Source organism: Biomphalaria glabrata, chromosome 4 (assembly GCF_947242115.1).
Source record: "Biomphalaria glabrata chromosome 4, xgBioGlab47.1, whole genome shotgun sequence".
NCBI classification, from domain to species: Eukaryota; Metazoa; Mollusca; class Gastropoda; family Planorbidae; genus Biomphalaria; species Biomphalaria glabrata.
The window spans coordinates 4853135-4872545 of record NC_074714.1 but is presented as its reverse complement, the minus strand read 5'-3'; the positions used below and the strand labels follow the sequence as shown (position 1 = coordinate 4872545).

At 36.8% G+C, this 19411-nt stretch overlaps 2 protein-coding genes across 2 annotated transcripts in view; one reads left to right on the top strand and one right to left on the bottom strand.

Moving 5' to 3' along the window:
* The window catches only part of LOC106075197 (neuromedin-U receptor 2-like), a 181631-nt gene that overhangs the window by 145719 nt on the left and 16501 nt on the right, over positions 1-19411 (bottom strand). The gene's annotated exons all lie outside the window — the stretch shown is intronic.
* Positions 6526-19411, top strand: part of LOC106052796 (uncharacterized) — a 57880-nt gene continuing 44994 nt past the window's right edge. The window contains exons 1-10 of the mRNA XM_056025713.1: positions 6526-6609; positions 7875-7929; positions 9786-9898; positions 10737-10785; positions 11666-11728; positions 12839-12943; positions 13923-14027; positions 15218-15349; positions 16356-16463; positions 18461-18544. Coding sequence (XP_055881688.1) covers positions 7905-7929; positions 9786-9898; positions 10737-10785; positions 11666-11728; positions 12839-12943; positions 13923-14027; positions 15218-15349; positions 16356-16463; positions 18461-18544 — 784 coding nt within the window. The 5' untranslated portion in view covers positions 6526-6609; positions 7875-7904. The remainder of the gene's footprint in view (positions 6610-7874; positions 7930-9785; positions 9899-10736; positions 10786-11665; positions 11729-12838; positions 12944-13922; positions 14028-15217; positions 15350-16355; positions 16464-18460; positions 18545-19411) is intronic.

The following is a 19411-nucleotide window of genomic DNA, read 5'->3' as shown; positions in this document are numbered from 1 at the left end:
TTTAGTGCCCCCATCCGAATAAAAGAAGCTTATTTTTGTGCGTTTTGTCTGTTGGTCGGTCTGTCCGTCACGATTAGATTTAAAAAACTAGAACTCTAAAAGCTATTGAAAATCTGATTTACCCTTTAATGTTCCTCCCATAACATCTCAATAGTTTTAAGTATCTAAAATTGATTGTTCCGGATTTTTTTGTGCAAAACTAATCAACGCCAACAAATGTTTGTTTGCTCTTCTAACTTATATTACATTCAATTTCCATGCTTAAACGTTGCAAAAACACATTATCAATAATATGTTGTTCCGTTCTTTAAGTAAATAGCATATTAATGCTAAATCAAAATCTCTATACTGACTTATATTTCATTAAGTGTAAAAATGTTCCGGATATTGTTTTTATAAAACATGAATTATGCCTAATGATTGTTTGAAATCACATAAGGCTTTTAAAAAAAGTAATTTACTAGAATTGATTACTGAAAATTACTTTTTAGACATTTAATTTTCTTGTAAAACATAACATAGAAGTTTTGTAATCGATAAAGAAAGTTCCGTATTTTGTTTCTTACAAATCGTCGCCAGAAATTTCCGAATTTATTTAAAAATCTACTAACGCCAAATAATTGTTTGAACTCCCTCTTCTAATTAATAAACAAATAATCTTCTCATTTACGAAATAATGTTTTTACGGATTTTTATGAAAAATATTTTAACTCACTACTCTCTTACAGTACATTTAACTTTCTACCTAAAACATTAAAAAATCTAATTATCGTTAATATTATGTTCCGATTTTTAAGGAAAACAGAATCCAAACACCAAAGTAAGGTGTGAAAATCTCTCCACGTGGCTGTAGTACATGTAATTTTTATACGAGACCATCCAAAAAATTTAATTAACGGTATTACATTTATCTGAAATTCTCTTTTTCTTTTACTATTTATACAAACATCCGGAACAATCTATTATATAAACTTTTCAATTGTGTTCATACCTAAAAATTATTGCGATGTTTTGAAGCGTAAAATAAAGGTTAATCAATTTTTAATAACTTTTAGTTGTTTTTTTTATATCAAGATGACGGACAGACCGACTGACAGACCAAACGCAAAAACCATCCTTTTTAAATAAATTCTATTAGAACTCAGTGCACCAATGTCTATGAACCCTCGTTAAATATCTCGTGTAAATAAAGACATTTTTTTTTATGGTACCGGTACTAGCCTATTGTGAGGTAATGGAATTTTTTTTCTTTGACGTCATATGAATGGACTCTTTAAATGTAATGTTAAAAGAACGCACTCGGTGCACCAATGTCTATTAACCCTCGAAAAATTGCTTGTATTAATGAAAACATATTTTAGTCTAACTAAGCCGTGTGACGTAGTGTTTTTTTTTCCTTTGACGTCACATGGAATGAATTCTTTAAATGAAATGCTAAAAGAACGCACTCGGTGCACCAATGTCTATGAACACTCGAGAAATGGCTCGTGTTGATGAAGGTGATTTTTAGTCTAGCTAGGCCTTGTGACGTAGTGTTTTTTTTTCCTTTGACGTCATATGGAATGAATTCTTTAAATGAAATGCTTAAAGAACGCACTCGGTGCACCAAAGTCTATGAACACTCGATAAATGGCTCTTATAGATGAAGGCGATTTTTAGTCTAGCTAGGCCGTGTGACGTAGTGTTTTTTTTTCCCTCTGACGTTATATGGAATAAATTCTTCAAACGAAATGAAAAAAGAACTCGGCATAGTAATGTTTATTAAGCCTCGTTATGTGACTCGCGTTTAAAAAAGGAATGATATCTTGATTTAGATCTAATCTAGATTTTTTAAACTAGATCTAGATTTTTATTACAGTATATCTAGATCTGGATTTATATTCTAATTAAAATTATTTTAGAAGATCTAGTTTAGACTAAAATAGACTAGATTAAGATGTAGAATTTCAATTTCTAAACTTAAAGTGTAAAAAAAAGTGTAGATTTTTATTTCCAAACGTTTTGATCAATATTGTAATGTTTTAATATACTAAAACTAATCTACTATTTTTTATTAAATTTAAATTTAAATTTACGGCAAATGAATCTTTGAAACATTATTACTTTTGACCATCGGATGGCTGCCTGGTCGTGCGGTTTGCGCGCTGGACTGTCGTTCAGATTTATGGATGGCCCAGGGTTCAAACCCTGCCCGCTCCCAATCTCCGTCGTCCTGCGGGAGGTTTGGACTAGGAAGTAATTATCTTCAACTCTGAAGGAACATCCGAAACGTGTAAAACATTTTACATCAAAATTAAATCACCTCTTGAATATTATTTGCGAATATGCAGATCCGACGGGGATCCGACTTCGACGGGGGCCTCTCTTTGTAATCTTGTTTTTGTTTGTAACATACTAGCCGACTGAATCCGTTCTTCTACAGAAGGACATTTTGTACTTGACTGTTTGATACTACTCAGAACATAAATCAATAAAAACAACTAGTTAGTCAATCAATTAATGAGAAGTAATTATTTCGTTTGATACAAACAAGGGAGATTTAATGGTTCAGTATTCACAGACACGGCTTAATATGTAGGATTTCGTCCGTTTAGATAATTGAGTCGTCAGTTTGAAAATTCAACACGTTATTTCTCCCACAGTCATTGTCGGATCAAATTGAAATGTTAAACAATTATATTAGTAACTAACAACACATGAATCAATTAAAAATGAACAAGTATTCAATTAAGTATTGATAATTTTTTTTTTTTTTTGGGTTTGATTTTGAATAAGGGAAATAACTTCTACATTATTGAGAGGCATGTAAGTTATTTCCCTTAGCTAAGCTTTGTTTTGTTTTTAAAGGATTTTTTTTTAATAGTCTGTATTGCTTGTTGTCATGTGTTTTTTTTTTTTTTATGAAGTCCAATAAAATAAAAACGATCTAGGCATCAATATTCATGATATCATTACAGAAGCGTTGAATATGTTATAACCCTCACTAGTAGGCCTAGACTAAGTTTGGTTTTTATTCAATTACATTTCAAATAGCTTCTTTTCCTTTTATATCACCCACATAGGAGAAGGAAAACTCTGAATTCAAACCTCTGTTGTCTTGCAGCTATACCCAATCATGGGAAAGGCTTCGGGAGTCAACCCTGAGTAAAAATCAGGAGCTGGCGACCCTAAGGCAGTTTGCAGCACCCAGTGCTACACCCTGGCAGAACCTGCGACGCCGCTGACCCCAAACTGTATCGGCACTGCCGTTCCTTTGGATACATCAGCTGCGTGGAGAGGGGGGAACTGATGTGTGGGCGACATCGTTCCGACCACAGCTAATGCCAGGCATTTATCCCATTTCCATGAGATGATCCATTGTCACTTCGCAACTGAAGAAGGCCATAGATGTACGCTGGGTATTTCTGCTAGTTTAATAACATGTGTACGAATGTTATCTTCGCATCAGGCAGTAGAGGGTTAAAACTATATAAATAACAAACACTCGTATAAAAGTATTCGTGGCTTTGACTGTGACTGTAATAAATACTGTCAGAAATATATCCATAACAAGATGGCATACTCGGCATGCTGCCAACTATGAAAGGAATGTCACCACAAATTGCACATTTTCATCTTTGCCTATTCGTAGAGTCCATGCATATTGCGCATATCTCTTGAGTCGGAACCAATCAAATGATAGCTGTAATTAACGCGCGCGCTACTAGCATTAATGATTAACTAGCAGAAAAACATGGCGGTGACTTGTTTTTTTTTTTCTAAATGGTACAAACTAGGCTTACAATTTAATACACATGAAACATCTGAGAATCAGTCATAACCTTAAAATTATTAGATATTAATTAAGTGAACCAAGAGACAGGCACCCCAAAGGCAGACCACGAGCACGGTGACCTGATGAGCAGTGGCGTAGCATCCATGGCGCGAAGGGGTTCAATGAACCCGGGCCCACAAGCAATAGGGGCCCACAGCTGTGACGTAGCAACCATGGCGCGAAGGAGCTCATTACGCTTGGGCCCATGGCTCAATGCCAGTTGGAGCCCACATTAGAACTTAGGAAGAACATTTGTTTGTTCATTTGAAACACTTTTAAGTAGTTTAACTCTGTTAAGAAGTTGTAAAAACATTGACTTTTAAGACACTATTACTTATATGCAGTCCTAACTGAATCAAACGTTATGACATAATTACTTTTTTAAAGAAAAAGGTACGATCTTTACATTGGAATGTCTTTATCTTATTATATCTTAGCTTATATAATACAGACATTACTTCAAAAAAGAAGATGACTACGTCCTACGCGTCATGCATTTAGTCATGCATATTAACCAATGACTTTAATTCTGCCAAGTCACTGGTTTTCCTGGCTAGCTCAGGCAACCCATTCCATGCTCTAATAGCAATAGGGAAGAAGGAGCACTTGTACAAATTTGTCCTAGCATATGGGATGAGCAATGTGCCTTTATCTTTGTGTCTTTCTGAGTATTTTATTAAATTTGTTTTTGTATTTGAGGATTATGGTTCAGTGCTTTATGTATAATTGCTTCTTTACTTTAAACTCTTCTATCCTGAAGGCTTTCTAAATTTAGTGATTTTACTAAAGGTGTTACTCTAGTCACATGTGAATATTCGTTTGTTATGAATCTCGCTGCTCTATTTTACATTTAGTTTACTCATTTTTTGTCACAAACTAAATTTGTCTTATTGGCTGAAGAGGAGCCCATCAAGATGTTCTTGAACCCGCAGTACTGGTGTGATATTTACTTGTGTAGCAGACAGTGGTTACGTCCTATAGTCCTCGCAGTACTGGTGTGATATTTACTTGTATAGCAGGCAGTGGTTACGTCCTATAGTCCTCGCAGTACTGGAGAGATTTTTACTTGTGTAGCAGGTAGTGGTTACGTCCTATAGTCATCGCAGTAATGGTGTGATATTTACTTGTGTAGCAGGCAGTGGTTACGTCGTATGCACACTACAGTCTCTGGCCATCACCTAAATTAAAATTAAACTTAACACTAATAGTCCAATATTTAAACTACATGCTTACATATGACTTCCTAATGTGTCTTAAAACGAATAGATATTAATTAATAATATCGTTTTATCCGGTGCTTTTAAGAATGTGCGCTTATAATACTGTCTCTAATTCAGTCACAAGAAGCACTGGCACTTGATTTCCAACATCAATTCGAGCCGTTTTTATGCCATTTCCCATTTAGCTCAAGCCTGTCACACATCCTGGGTTGGATCCCCATACTAATTGAAATATAGATGTTAAATGTTTTCTTGGAGGTTCAGCGAGTGCCTATTTAAATTATTCCGATAGCGGATTCCAACGGTAGTTGATTTTGAAACCAATACGATGCCAATGCCCATACATTCTCATCGTATGACCTCAAAACCATCCATTCGAAGTTTGTTTGTTTCTTTGTTTTCTTGCGGTGGTTGATTTTGAAACCAATACGGTGCAATGCCCACTCATTCACATCGTATGACCTCAAAACCATCCATTCGAATAACTTATATTTTAAAAAAAGGTACGATCTTTACATTGGAATGTCTTGCATTTAGATTACACATTTTGTCACACAGTAACTTTTGTCTTATTGGCTGGAGGAGGGCCCACCAAGATGTTCTTGAACCCGGGCCCTCGGGTACCTTGCTACGCCACTGCTGATGACGTAGAGGCAGATCTACAACAGCTAAAAGTCCGGGCATGGAGACGTAAAGCCCAGGATAGATCAGAATGGAGAGTTGTGCTAAAGCAGGCCGGGGCCCTCCATGGGTAGTAGTGTCAGGGCCCTCCATGGGTAGTAGTGCCAAGGCCCTCCATGAGCAGTAGCACCAGGGCCCTCCATGGGCTGTAGCACCAGGGCCCTCCATGGGTAGTAGTGTCAGGGCCCTCCATGAGCTGTAGCACCAGGGCCCTCCATGAGCTGTAGCACTAGGACCCTCCATGGGCTGTAGCACCAGGGCCCTCCATGGGCTCTAGATTGTGGAGTGTGATAACTTGGGTTAACAGGTTTCACTTAAATAGTTTTTTTTTTAAATAACAACAACAACAACACTATTGCTCACGGACGACGTTGTCATTGATGTTTCATACATGTGTCAGCATAACGCAGTGCTTCCTTTGTTATTTTTTTTTTTAGGGTCCCCCAAGCAAGAAGATGCCCTAAGGTATAGCTTATGTTGCGTGTAGGTAAAACCGGAACTGCTCAGCAGTAGATTCCCTTTTGGTGTCTGATGTGTATACCGCGGACTTTGCAATATATCTCCATTTAGCAATTAAGCTCCATTTAGCAATTAAGCTCCATTTAGCAATAAAGCTCCATTTAGCAATAAAGCTCCATTTAGCAATTAAGCTCCATTTAGCAATAAAGCTCCATTTAGCAATTAAGCTCCATTTAGCAATAAAGCTCCAGGAGAAAGAAAGACATTTGCTCTTTTCAAGCACATTTACGCGGTGGGTAAATGCACCAAGAAAATTACACGCACCAAAATAATTTTCATGCATAAACTTGAATAAAACCGGATGTAGATCCAATTGTTTATTATTTACACATAAGATCAATTTCTTTTTAGCTCTGGCAATCATCTTTTAGTTCTGTAAGACTTTGCATATGCTAGGACACATTTTTACAAATGCTCCTTCTTCCCTAGCGCTATTAGAGCATGGAATGGGTTGCCTGAGTCAGCCAGAAAAAACAGCATTTTTAAGTCATGAATAAGATAAGATAAGATAAGATAGGGAGCTCATAGTGGACATTGGATACTTAAGTAGCCCTTTTGTTCAGTAAATCAAATTTAAGTTCTAGTTACTGCTTCAAATTGAACAGAGCTAGATATATTGTTGTATTTAAGAAATTATAATAATTTTTATTTTTAATGAGGGTTAGGGTTAGGGTTTATCTATAATATCTTGTTTGCAAGCTTACATTAAATATTTTCAATAGACTTTCTAGATCGAAATGTAGATTATGTTAGAGTAAACTCTAGAATTTTTAATAATTTAGGCCGTGATGATAATATTTTAGAATAGGTCACGATCTAGATACCTAGATTTATATCTAGAGTTTAGTGAATTGGCATAGCTAGAAAAATAACAAAAACATAATAATAAAATAAACAGTTAAACCAAAACAAGGTCAGTAAGTATGGTTCAATCTGCTCATAGACACTTGTACAAGAAAACATAATTACGTATAAACTTATTGTATACTTAAATGTACTTACAAGCTTGCTAAAAAAAACTTAGACATTCTCTTACATACAGTAACATACAGCAACATACAGTAACATACAGTAACATACAGCAACATACAGTAACATACAGTAACATACAGCAACATACAGTAACATACAGCAACATACAGTAACATACAGCAACATACAGTAACATACAGTAACATACAGCAACATACAGCAACATACAGTAACATACAGCAACATACAGCAACATACAGTAACATACAGTAACATACAGCAACATACAGTAACATACAGCAACATACAGTAACATACAGCAACATACAGCAACACACAGTAACATACTTATGAGAATTTGAGAAGGAATATATATTCTATACATTTCACGTGTCACTCTGGTCTGGTTAACCCTTAAGGCGTGTGTGGTAGTTTAGCCTCCATTGTTTATGCACTCATTGTACAACAGCTCAGCACTTTAAGGGTTAATCAGTGACTTAAACTCTGCTCCCTCGTTGATTTCATATACTTTATTAAGCTCAAATAATCACGAATCGACATTCTTATACGCTTACATGCTTACGTACTTAAGTGGGTTTCTTTTATGTTGACATACCTCCTGATAGTCCTGACCAATGTTTTATATTTCTACTAATGTATGCTGACAGTTTGAAAGACTCAACTGACACGATATCACGATGTCTATCACTCAAACGTCTTCAAGTAAGTGAGCAGTCTACTTGAATTTAGTAGTCTTTGAAATTGACATTATATCTAGCTATCTCAGGCAAAGATTAAGACCAGATGTATGTTGTTTTGGCATAATAAAAAATGAGTTATTTGTTTCGTAAATAGGGGAAGTTTTGACCAGAGACAATGACGCGACATTAAAAACTAGACAAAAATTTGAGGAAGAATAGCGAAATATAAACAGACGTAAACAGACTACTTATATATATATATATATATATATATATATATATATATATATATATATATATATATATATATATATATATATACAGGGCTATTTTTGTGACGGTACTCACCGGTACGGCGTACCGGCACCTTTTTGAATGTTGGGAAAAAATTATTACTTTTCTTGTATTTTAACGTATATAATTCATTTATTAGTAGTTAAAGTTAGGTAATCAATCACCGAGTACCGGCACCTATTTTTTTTTGTAAAAAAAAAGCACTGTATATATATATATATATATATAAAAGTAAAGTAAAACATTGAATCATAACAATACAAAAACAAAACCTAATTAAATACTCTGGAAGACACAAAGATAAAGGCATATTCCTTGTTCCATGTGATAGGACAAATTTGTATAGGCCTAAATGTTCCTTCTTCCCTAGTGCTATTAGAGCATGGAATGGGTTGCCTGAGCTAGCCAGGAAAACCAGTGACTTGGCAGGATTTAGGTCATTGGTTAACATGCATGACTAAATGCATGACGCGTAGGACGTAATCTACTACTTTGAAGTAATTTCTGTATTATATATATATATATATATCCTTTGTACGAAACTGAATAAAGGGAAAGTGTTTCTTGGCCTCAACCTACTTAGCATGCTGTCTGAGAGAAAAATATACCTCCATTGAATAACAATGCATTTGTTTTCTCTATTTATGTTGAATCTTAGAACTTAATAGAATGACTCATTAACGCACTTAATACACGTGTCCAATATTTTGACCAGACAAATAAACAAAAAGAGGTTCTTACTAATTCTTCAAAACGGAGAATGGGGTGACGATACAGATTTCGTGCTGACCAGGCACCTCTGCAATCCCCGTATTCTTTCTCTTACACAGAGGATATAGCTTTGCTGAGGGAGTTTGTCATTTAGGAAACGGTCCGTTTAGAGGCTCTTAATCCCAGACCCGTGAAATGAAAGTGTTCTCACAGTCTTAGGCACTTAGGACTTTTTTTTTGGTTGCTACCCTGTTGGCCTAATCTTTTCCTCTTACTGCCGTTTTGGCTGAGAACCCTTTACCTGGGCTTACCCTTACCAAATTCGCCATTGGTAAATGTCCTCTTCTTCTTCTTATATAATACAGACGTTACTTCAAAAAAGAAGATGATTACGTCCTACTCGTCTTGCATTCAGTTATGCATATTAACCAATGACTTAAATTCTGCCAAGTCACTGGTTTTCCTGGCTAGCTCAGGCAACCCATTCCATGCTCTAATAGCACTAGGGAGGAATGTGCCTTTATCTTTGTGTCTTTCTGACACTTATCGTTACAGAAGGCTTCAACACCGAACTGTGACGTCGCAACCTGTTGGCAGTTTACAGTTTAGACCAATAGCTCGTTTCCACGTCACAGGTTTGACGTCATGACTTGTGATATGGCAACTAGGTACTTATCTAAACTGCCCACTAGATACTTATCTAAACTGCCCACTAGTTTTGCCACGTCGCAGGTAGTGCTCAGCTCTCGCCTTGACACGCGATGGATGTAAAGCGGTTCTGTGAATAGACGTAGACCTACTATAGTTGAATGGTAGGTCACTTAAACGCAGTCACCTATTCACTGACCAGTCGCATATAACGTAATTCACTAGAGGAGTCCAACATCGGCCTCATCAGCGACGAAGAAAGGGCAGCCCTCGGCAAAGTTCGCCTAGAAGATGACGTCTCAGAGTCTTCTGTTGGAACTGAGACCAAGACACCGAGCGTGAGTAGTTTATGTTTAGTCCAAGTGTGAGTTTCTTTTGTCTGGGGGTAGGACTTGTAGAGCAGTGAGCAGCTTTATCTATTCCAACAGTGAGTCGATTTTGTCTAAAGTAACCGTAAGCAGACTTATCGCCCTTGCCACATTTTGTTTAGAAAATCCAATAAACATACCTTTAGGTAACCGTGCAGGACCAAGTTAAAACAATGAATGTAAACTAGGCCTAAGTTAGCTTATCTGTCCAATGTTGTTCTCTATTAAGGCAGAATTATTTTTTGTTTGTTTTGTATCTGACGACGGCCTCGAGGCCAAAAAGTCCCTTTTTTTTTGCTTGATCCGGCAGAGTTACCTACCTTGGTGTTTATTGTATTTGTTATACAGTCGTTCACCTTCGCGGAGGTTTATTATAATTATGGTTTTTTAACTACCACAAGTGTAATGTATGTCAGTATTTATGAATTGATTTAAGTGTCAATCTTAAATGCCGGAATTAGGTTTTAGTATTAGTTATGTCTTGGTTCTAATGTGTACGAAACAAACTCCTGAACGGATGTTGTATTTGACCATTTGTTGCTGTTGCAATAATGTATAAACATATCATTTGTGATTTCTGTTACAATATTTCAAAAAATAAAATCCAGAATTCACTCATGAACTTAAGGAAATTAATTTATGTGAAGCAGAATTGATTGAGTGGATAAGCCCTTAATTAAGTTTCCACCCTAGGCTATTCTAGACACCTATACGATATATAGTGTAATAGCGCGAAGTAGGAATCTGACTTATGTTACCTAACGAACTGTCTCGCTGATCTCGTTTCCTCTGATAATCTCTCTGACAGTTGGTGGTTGAGAAACAGGTGGCCAAGTTTATCGGACCTCCTATACCAGGTGAGTTCAGAGCAGAAATACTGAAATCTGTGAAGATTGAATAAGCTTGTGGTTTGCCCATTGCAGTGTCAACACGAATGACTAGGGTTTGAGTCCTGTTACTATGACGAACCGTTTTACTGCACTACCTGGTTGTGTGGTATGTGCTCTATACTGTCTTTCGATGGTGTCGATGTTCCAGGGTTCGAACCTTGCCCGCCTCCTTCTAATGTCGTTCTGCGGAACGCTTAGACTGGGACGTAATCATCTTTAACATTTAAAGGAACATCCGAAACATGTAAAACAAACATTTTTACTGTATGTAGAGCCACGAAATGTTTCTTGACGCTACCTGGCTACCAGGTTTATGAGCTCAGAAAGTAAGATAAAATACAAACCAACCATTAAATGTCCTCCTTATAATGAAGTCAAAAGAGAAAATATGATTAATTTTTTCACTTGTAATTAAAATGAATTAAACCAGTTGAAGGCAGTTCGAATGAATCAGTGGAAGTGGTTCGAACATATTTATAAAATGCAAATATCTTGATGCAGGCTATTTGTATCACGTCTGATTAATGGTCCTTCTGGTTAAGTCTTACTTTATTGTTGTAGGAATTAATTTCATAATTTTGTTTCGTTTATGTAATGTTGATCAACTATAAAATAGTACAATTGCAAATATCGTAAAAAAAAAAGCTACAGCACACGTATTAGGGAATATGAACTGTGTTATGCTAGTACTATTTTGTACGCAAATATTTGTGTATAACGCAATCAGTAGAGGAAAATTATTTTGTATGTTATACATTTTTACAAAAGGTATTGAATCTAAATGAAAAAAAATGAATATGTTTACGACTCGTTAGAAGTCTTGAGCTTAACTAAGTCTGTCTTCTAGTCAACAGAGACGGTATGGGCAGGTATGTGGTCCCACCAAACGGTCGACCACTGACATTTAACGGTAAGTGGCTCTTTTTGAGAGAGAGAGAGAGAGAGAGAGAGAGACAAACAGACAGAGAGACAGACAGAGAGATGGAGAGTGTGGGTTGAGAAAGAGAGACTATCTGATAGTTACGCAGTTAAAATTAAGTATCAGGACTGCTAGCTCTAAACGCTATTACGGTATATCTAAAAACTACTACTGAAATATAATACGAATTACACACCTCTATATTAAAAATAAGTATTTGATTAAGAACTGATTCTCTTCTCTTAGTGGGAAGCGTGGTCGAGAGGCTAAGTGCGCTTGAACTTGGCTTGGCTTGGCTACCTATGAAGGGGGCTCGAAGTTCGACAGGCAGCACGGAAAAACCTTCTCCTTTTAGCTTCCGGAACATATGGTGTCTCATTCTTTAGTGTCCCTTTATGCCCGAAATGGAGAACTGTTTGATCTGGAAACAGCTGAGCGGTTCACCGCAGATATAGGATTACAGAATTTTTTATTTACAAGAAACGTCCCAAACATCTCTCTGGAAATTGTAAGTTTCTCTGCAATTGTATGTGTCAGTATTACAACTATAGATATAGCTTTGACAAGTAAAAGGATGCCTATTAATAGCTATCACATTGCACGACCAACGCATAAAAAGGACACAACAGAATGAGACACCATATGTTCGGGACTAGTGAAACTTGTCCCTGTGCAGCATCACCAGCGAATGCTGGTCATGTTCTTCATAGTTACAACTCTTTCGAGAGGCCCAAACAAGACTTTTGGGCCCGAAATGGAGAACTGTTTGATCTGGAAACCACTGCGTGGTTCATCTCAGATCTAGGATTATTGATCTCAACTCTCCGACATAACAAAATGAGAACGAAGAAGAAGAAATAGTACAATCTCAGCTTGACAGAACATTACAAACTCTTATAATGACGTTTTGAAATTTATGGTGAACTTTGCAAGAAGCTAAGGTGTCCACTCATCACCTGTAACAAACGCAAACTATATTCCTCACCACTAGGGAAGAGATTTGCAATTTACAAAATGTAGCATATTATCTTTCCTTGGTTATTAAAACATTGTCATTCTAATTTTTTATTGTGTCCCTTTGGTGTATTGATTCTATTCCAGATGTTCCCACACCTGGACCAGCTAACTACGCCTTTGACTTTAATTTCATCACTCACAAGTTCCCCGTGTTTTCCTTGGGAGAGAGACCTCCAGAGCCCAAGAGAAGTATCAATAGAGTTTTTGTTTACATATTCTCCTAAATAGAAATATCAGTTCTATTTAAATGACTGAAGAAAAACTTTTTACCAATTTGTAAACATTCATTCTACTTAACCGAGGAAGCCCATGTTCGAATCCGAATGTAAACTAGACATTTTTTTATTCGAGATTTGATTCAAGCTCATTCGTTAGCTAGGGATGTGGTGGCTGAGTTGTAAAGCGGTGTCTTGGGTTCGAATCTTGGTGATGACAGGAATTTTACATTTCGGGATTTTTATAACATTCTTGAGTCCACCAAACTCTAATGGGCACCTGCCATATGTTGGGGGAAAGTAAAGGCGGTTGGTCAATGTGCTGGCCACATGACATCATTGTTAACTGTTGACCATAGAAACAGGTGAGCTTTACATCAGCTGCCCTATAGATGGCAAGGTCTGAAAAGAGTACTTTACTTTTGTTGTGTGTGAAAGCTTCTCTATCCACCACTCATGCTCACAAAAGAGATTGGTCCAGAACGCACTGAGAACGTTCAGGAGCATTGAAGACTAGCCATACATAAGCAAGGACTAAATGCATGACGCGTAGGACGTAATCATCTTCTTTTTTGAAGTAACGGCTGTATTAGATAAGATAAGATAAAACTAGTTTCAACTCAACCAATGCCTGGGACGCTCAGAATGGGTGGTAAAATTTGGCCTCAAAACTATTGAGCCTAAGGAAATAGCTCATTCAAAAGCATCATTATCTCAATTAACAAAGAAATAATAAAACTAGTTTTTGTGAGAGTGTTTATTGGATCTAGCTGCTAAATTTCACTTTGATTTGAGAGATCAGATCAGAGAGGCGAATCAATTACCTAGCATTACTTCAGTTTATTTTTATTTTAAGGTAGTATTACGATTTACTATTGCTTGTGTTTGAAACCTATTGTCAATAGAATCTTTAACATTAGGAGCAGACTTTTTTTTTTATACATTTCCTTAAGGTAAACAAAAGCGAATCCCAGGCCCCAACAAGTACAATGTGCAGGGGAATGCCGTGTGGGGGAAATGCAAAAAATTTCCGATGGGAATCAAAACTTTTACTTCTGGTGAGTAAGTTTCATTTTTGAATTTCGTCATTACATATTTTATTAGAAATTTACATACAGGCAAAAACCAAAGCGCAGGCGACCCATTGGAAGACCCCGAATGCGATGTGGAGGCAGATCTGCAACAGCTTGGGGTTAGGGTGTGGAGACGAAAGGCCCAGGAGAGATCTGAATGAAAGGATGTGTTGAAGCAGACCAGAGCCCTCCACGGGCTGTAGCACCACTGAAATGTAAGGATGTGTTGAAGCAGGCCAGAGCCCTCCACGGGCTGTAGCACCACTGGGATGGATGGATGGATTAGAAATTTATTAGAAATTATTTCATGGACATCGCTTTACGTGGTAGACCATTTACAGATAACTAGGAAGTATAGTGTCGAATGACGCATCGCTTTCAAGGGAAGTGGATAACCGTCCGGCTTGGGCCTTTAGTGCTTTTGGGCGCCTCCAGGCGAGATTTTGGCGAAATAAATCGCTCCGCCTGCCTACAAAAATCAGTGTCTACCAAGTAGTAGTCAAGTTAGTCTCAACCATTCTATATAGATCTGGGTACTATACAGAAAGCTGCTGGGAATTCTTGAACGCTTTTACCGAAAATGCGTGCGCCCCATCATGCACATACGGTGGCATGATTGCTATACAAGCAGCGATGTCAATGCAAACGCCGGTATGGACATTATAGAGGTACTTCTTATAGTACTTTATATAGTACTTCTTATAGTACGACAGTTACGCTGGACAGAGCACGTATCCTACAGATCAAATGCCAAAAGCAGTCTTTTTTTTTTTTTGGTGAAATGAATGGGGGTCGACGTAACAGAGGTGACCTGTGGAAACGCCAGCTTAGTCGCCAACTTGTTTTAACTGAAGAGAGCTTAGAGCTGCAAGCGGCTTCGGATTAAGACAGCTGGAGATCACATACAAAGGCCTCTAGCTACACATTTTAGGCCAAAAGAAAACCCACTGCCCAGGACAGTCGTTTATGCAGTACGAAAATCTAAATCAACCCACGGCGAAAAATGGTTATGTCTGCTCTGGGTGTAGCAAAATATGTAGGTCGCAGCTGGGTCTCAGTATCTTCGGTAAATACTTCATTTCTCATTAATCTTCGGTCTCTAAGACCTATTTTTATGAAATGTTGTATGTTATCATATTTTAAACGTTGCTTCTTGTTTGTAATTATTTTGTCAGACGTCAAGCCGTCACCCGGACCAGCAGCTTATAACTTACAGAGCCAGAAGCCTACGGGTCCAAAGTATTCTATAGGCAGCAAGGATGAGAATATCATCGGCGGACTGATGAGTAAGCTGGTCTTCATCCCAGGTAGGAACATGTCAAGGCTAACGCCATCACAAGTTATAAGTTCTTATTTAAAATACCTCCTTGGCATTTAGGGTTTATTTGTTTAAACACATTCTCTCTTTTTTTAAGTATCGCTAGTATCTGGTCTATATCTTTCCTCTGCCTTTGAGCGATTAATTATAGAAAGTGTAAGAATATTGTCAAGACTAGCAAGTTTCCTTGACCAGGACAGTGCCGGCCTTAGATAATAGGAGGCCCCAGGTTAAGTGAATTTGGTGGTCACAAATAAAATAGAAAAATAAAAAATAAACAGTGAAAAACGAAATATAAATTTAAAACCTAGTCAGCAAGTGAGTACTCTAACAATAACATTGGGCACAGGTTCTGCTGTTTCTTCTCTTTTAAAAAATCTTTTTGAGTCCTGTGCAAGGCACCCATCAATCGGAGACCCTAGGAAACTACATAGTTAGCCTATGCTTAAGGCCGGCCCACACCAGTAAAAAGTCTGCCAAAGCAGCATCAGTGCGTGCAACACAGAAGCCTACCTCATTTTCTTGGCTGGCGTATACTGCTTCCTAAATAGACCTTTTTCACGTTAACTAAATTCTTGTTGTCTTTAAGAATGGCTGCCTGGTCGTGCGGTATGCGCGCTGGACTAACTAATGGAGACCGGGTTCATAAACTGGTCACTGCCATCTGCCGTCATCCAGCGCGAGGTTTGGCCATTCGAAACATGTAAAACAATTTTTACAAACAAACATTTTACAAGTATCTACATTTCTATGTCTACTCTCCTTTTAAGGAGGCTGATGCAGACATTCAGTCTCTTTTATATAATAATGGTCAGTCCACAATTTCTGCAAGCCTTGAAAAAAAGAAGGATATAGTCTTTACTTGAGACATTTATTATGCGTCTTGTTAAGCTCAACTGACAAGTCACCAAACGAAATGAAAATCTGAGCCCATATTAAATTTGCAACATTGGTATCGCTACAAGGAACAGACTTATTTCTTTTTGTCTTTCTAGATCCACGAAACCCAGGACCAGACTTCTGCCCGTCGTCTGATGAGTGGCTACAGAAGCCCAAATCTTTTGGTATCCCATATGAGAAACGAAGAAGGTCTAAAGCACCAGGTTAGAAAATGTTGACTAAGATTTATGAAGTCTTAGGATAAAGTTGTGTGTGTGGGGGGGGGGTTGTTTTTATACTAAAACAAGTGACTTGTTTATTAATATTTGGGCTTCGTAAATAACTAGAGTAAATAAACTAAACCAGAGATGCAGTTGTTTTATAGCGAGACATGTAATGACTTCAAGTTTGGGCAAGCGGTATGCGCGCTGGACTGCCGTTCGGACTTATCAATGGTCCTGGGCTCAAACCCTGCCCTGCCCCGTCGTCCTGCGGGTGGTTTAAACTAGGAAGTAAATTATCTTTAACTCGGAAGGAACATCTGAAACATGTGAAACATTTTACAAACATATAACAAACAATTTACAGAGTTTTAAGTATCAAATTAGCATGCACTTGGACAAGCGTGCGACGTAATTATCTTCTAAGAAGCAACGTCCGTTGTTATTAGATAAGATAAGCTATTTAAGAGAAGACTACTATTGACGTTGATATTAGATAAGATAAGCTATTTAAGAGAAGACTACTATTGACGTTGTTATTAGATAAGATAAGCTATTTAATAGAAGACTACTATTGACGTTGATATTAGATAAGATAAGCTATTAAAGAGAAGACTACTATTGACGTTGATATTAGATAAGATAAGCTATTTAAGAGAAGACTACTATTGACGTTGTTATTAGATAAGATAAGCTATTTAAGAGAAGACTACTATTGACGTTGTTATTAGATAAGATAAGCTATTAAAGAGAAGACTACTATTGACGTTGATATTAGATAAGATAAGCTATTAAAGAGAAGACTACTATTGACGTTGATATTAGATAAGATAAGCTATTAAAGAGAAGACTACTATTGACGTTGATATTAGATAAGATAAGCTATTTAAGAGAAGACTACTATTGACGTTGTTATTAGATAAGATAAGCTATTTAAGAGAAGACTACTATTGACGTTGATATTAGATAAGATAAGCTAATTAAGAGAAGACTACTATTGACGTTGTTATTAGATAAGATAAGCTATTTAAGAGAAGACTACTATTGACGTTGTTATTAGATAAGATAAGCTATTTAAGAAGACTACTATTGACGTTGATATTAGATAAGATAAGCTATTAAAGAGAAGACTACTATTGACATTGTTATTAGATAAGATAAGCTATTTAAGAGAAGACTACTATTGACGTTGATATTAGATAAGATAAGCTATTAAAGAGAAGACTACTATTGACGTTGATATTAGATAAGATAAGCTATTTAAGAGAAGACTACTATTGACGTTGTTATTAGATAAGATAAGCTATTTAAGAGAAGACTACTATTGACGTTGTTATTAGATAAGATAAGCTATTAAAGAGAAGACTACTATTGACGTTGATATTAGATAAGATAAGCTATTTAAGAGAAGACTACTATTGACGTTGATATTAGATAAGATAAGCTATTAAAGAGAAGACTACTATTGACGTTGATATTAGATAAGATAAGCTATTTAAGAGAAGACTTCTATTGACGTTGTTATTAGATAAGATAAGCTATTAAAGAGAAGACTACTATTGACGTTGTTATTAGATAAGATAAGCTATTAAAGAGAAGACTACTATTGACGTTGTTATTAGATAAGATAAGCTATTTAAGAGAAGACTACTATTGACGTTGTTATTAGATAAGATAAGCTATTAAAGAGAAGACTACTATTGACGTTGTTATTAGATAAGATAAGCTAATAAAGAGAAGACTACCATTGACGTTGAAAATGATAATGATGAACTTCTAAAGAAAGGACTCTTCTGTTATTGTATGATTGTAGTCAGAGAAACTACAGTCCTTACTCCTTTTTATGTATTGTGTTAAAACCAACTAATGTTCAAATTGTTTCTTCGCGGGTGTGTCGGTGTATAATTGATTCAGAAACTTGCACAAAACATGGAAACATATAAGTCACTATTCCATGACGAAATCAGTTCTAGATTCATCTCTTTTTTTTTTAACTCTAGGTCCCGGCCGGTACAGAGTTCCAGACACACTAGGTGGACCTAAATGGAAAATGGGAACAAAAACGTCGAATGTCAAACCTGTAGGTAGGTAGGTAGGTAGGTAGGTAGTTAGGTAGGTAGGTAGGTAGGTAGGTAAGTAGAAAGGTAGGTAGGTTAGTAGAAAGGTAGGTAGGTAGGTAGGTAGGTAGGTTAGTAGAAAGGTAGGTAGGTAGGTTAGTAGAAAGGTAGGTAGGTAGGTAGGTAGGTTAGTAGAAAGGTAGGTAGGTAGGTAGGTAGGTAGGTCAACATTATACCAATAGGAAATGTAAAGTATCTCAAACCTTTCTTTCTGCTAAAGTATATTTATGGCAAGCGGTATTTAAGGCAATATGAACACCTGTAATCATTTTCTTACCCGAGTTCTATGTCAATAAAAAATAAAGTTTTTAAAGTCACTCTATAAATACCAATTTAAAAAAAAAAATTAGAGCTAGTTATGTACCCTATATTCTAGAGTCTTCTAGACTAATCTAGACCATTACAATCATATATATCTACTAGATAAATTCTAAAGGCTTTGAAAATATATAAATATCCTTCGTGGTCGAAGATGAGCACATTTCTCATTTCCTATGGACTCAAAGATTATAGTCCAATCCTCGCTTTAAAAACCGGCCGCATACGTGGCATGGGTGGGTTTGGTCAGTTGCAGAAAGGCCTGCTTCTTCTCTCAGTCTTTTTGTTGGTTCGGCGCTCTTTTACGCTGGCCACTCACCTTCAATATCACACTTCTTGAAGGAGCTCTTAAGGGTGTCTTTATAGCGCTTGTAACGACTCCCCTAGGAGCGCTTTCCTGCACACTGGTCCCCGCACAGAAGTAAATAATAATCTATACTATAAATTAGAATGTAAGGAGTATGTATGTTCCGAATTGAAATTAAAATCGTTTGACCAATCTTGATGAAACTTTGC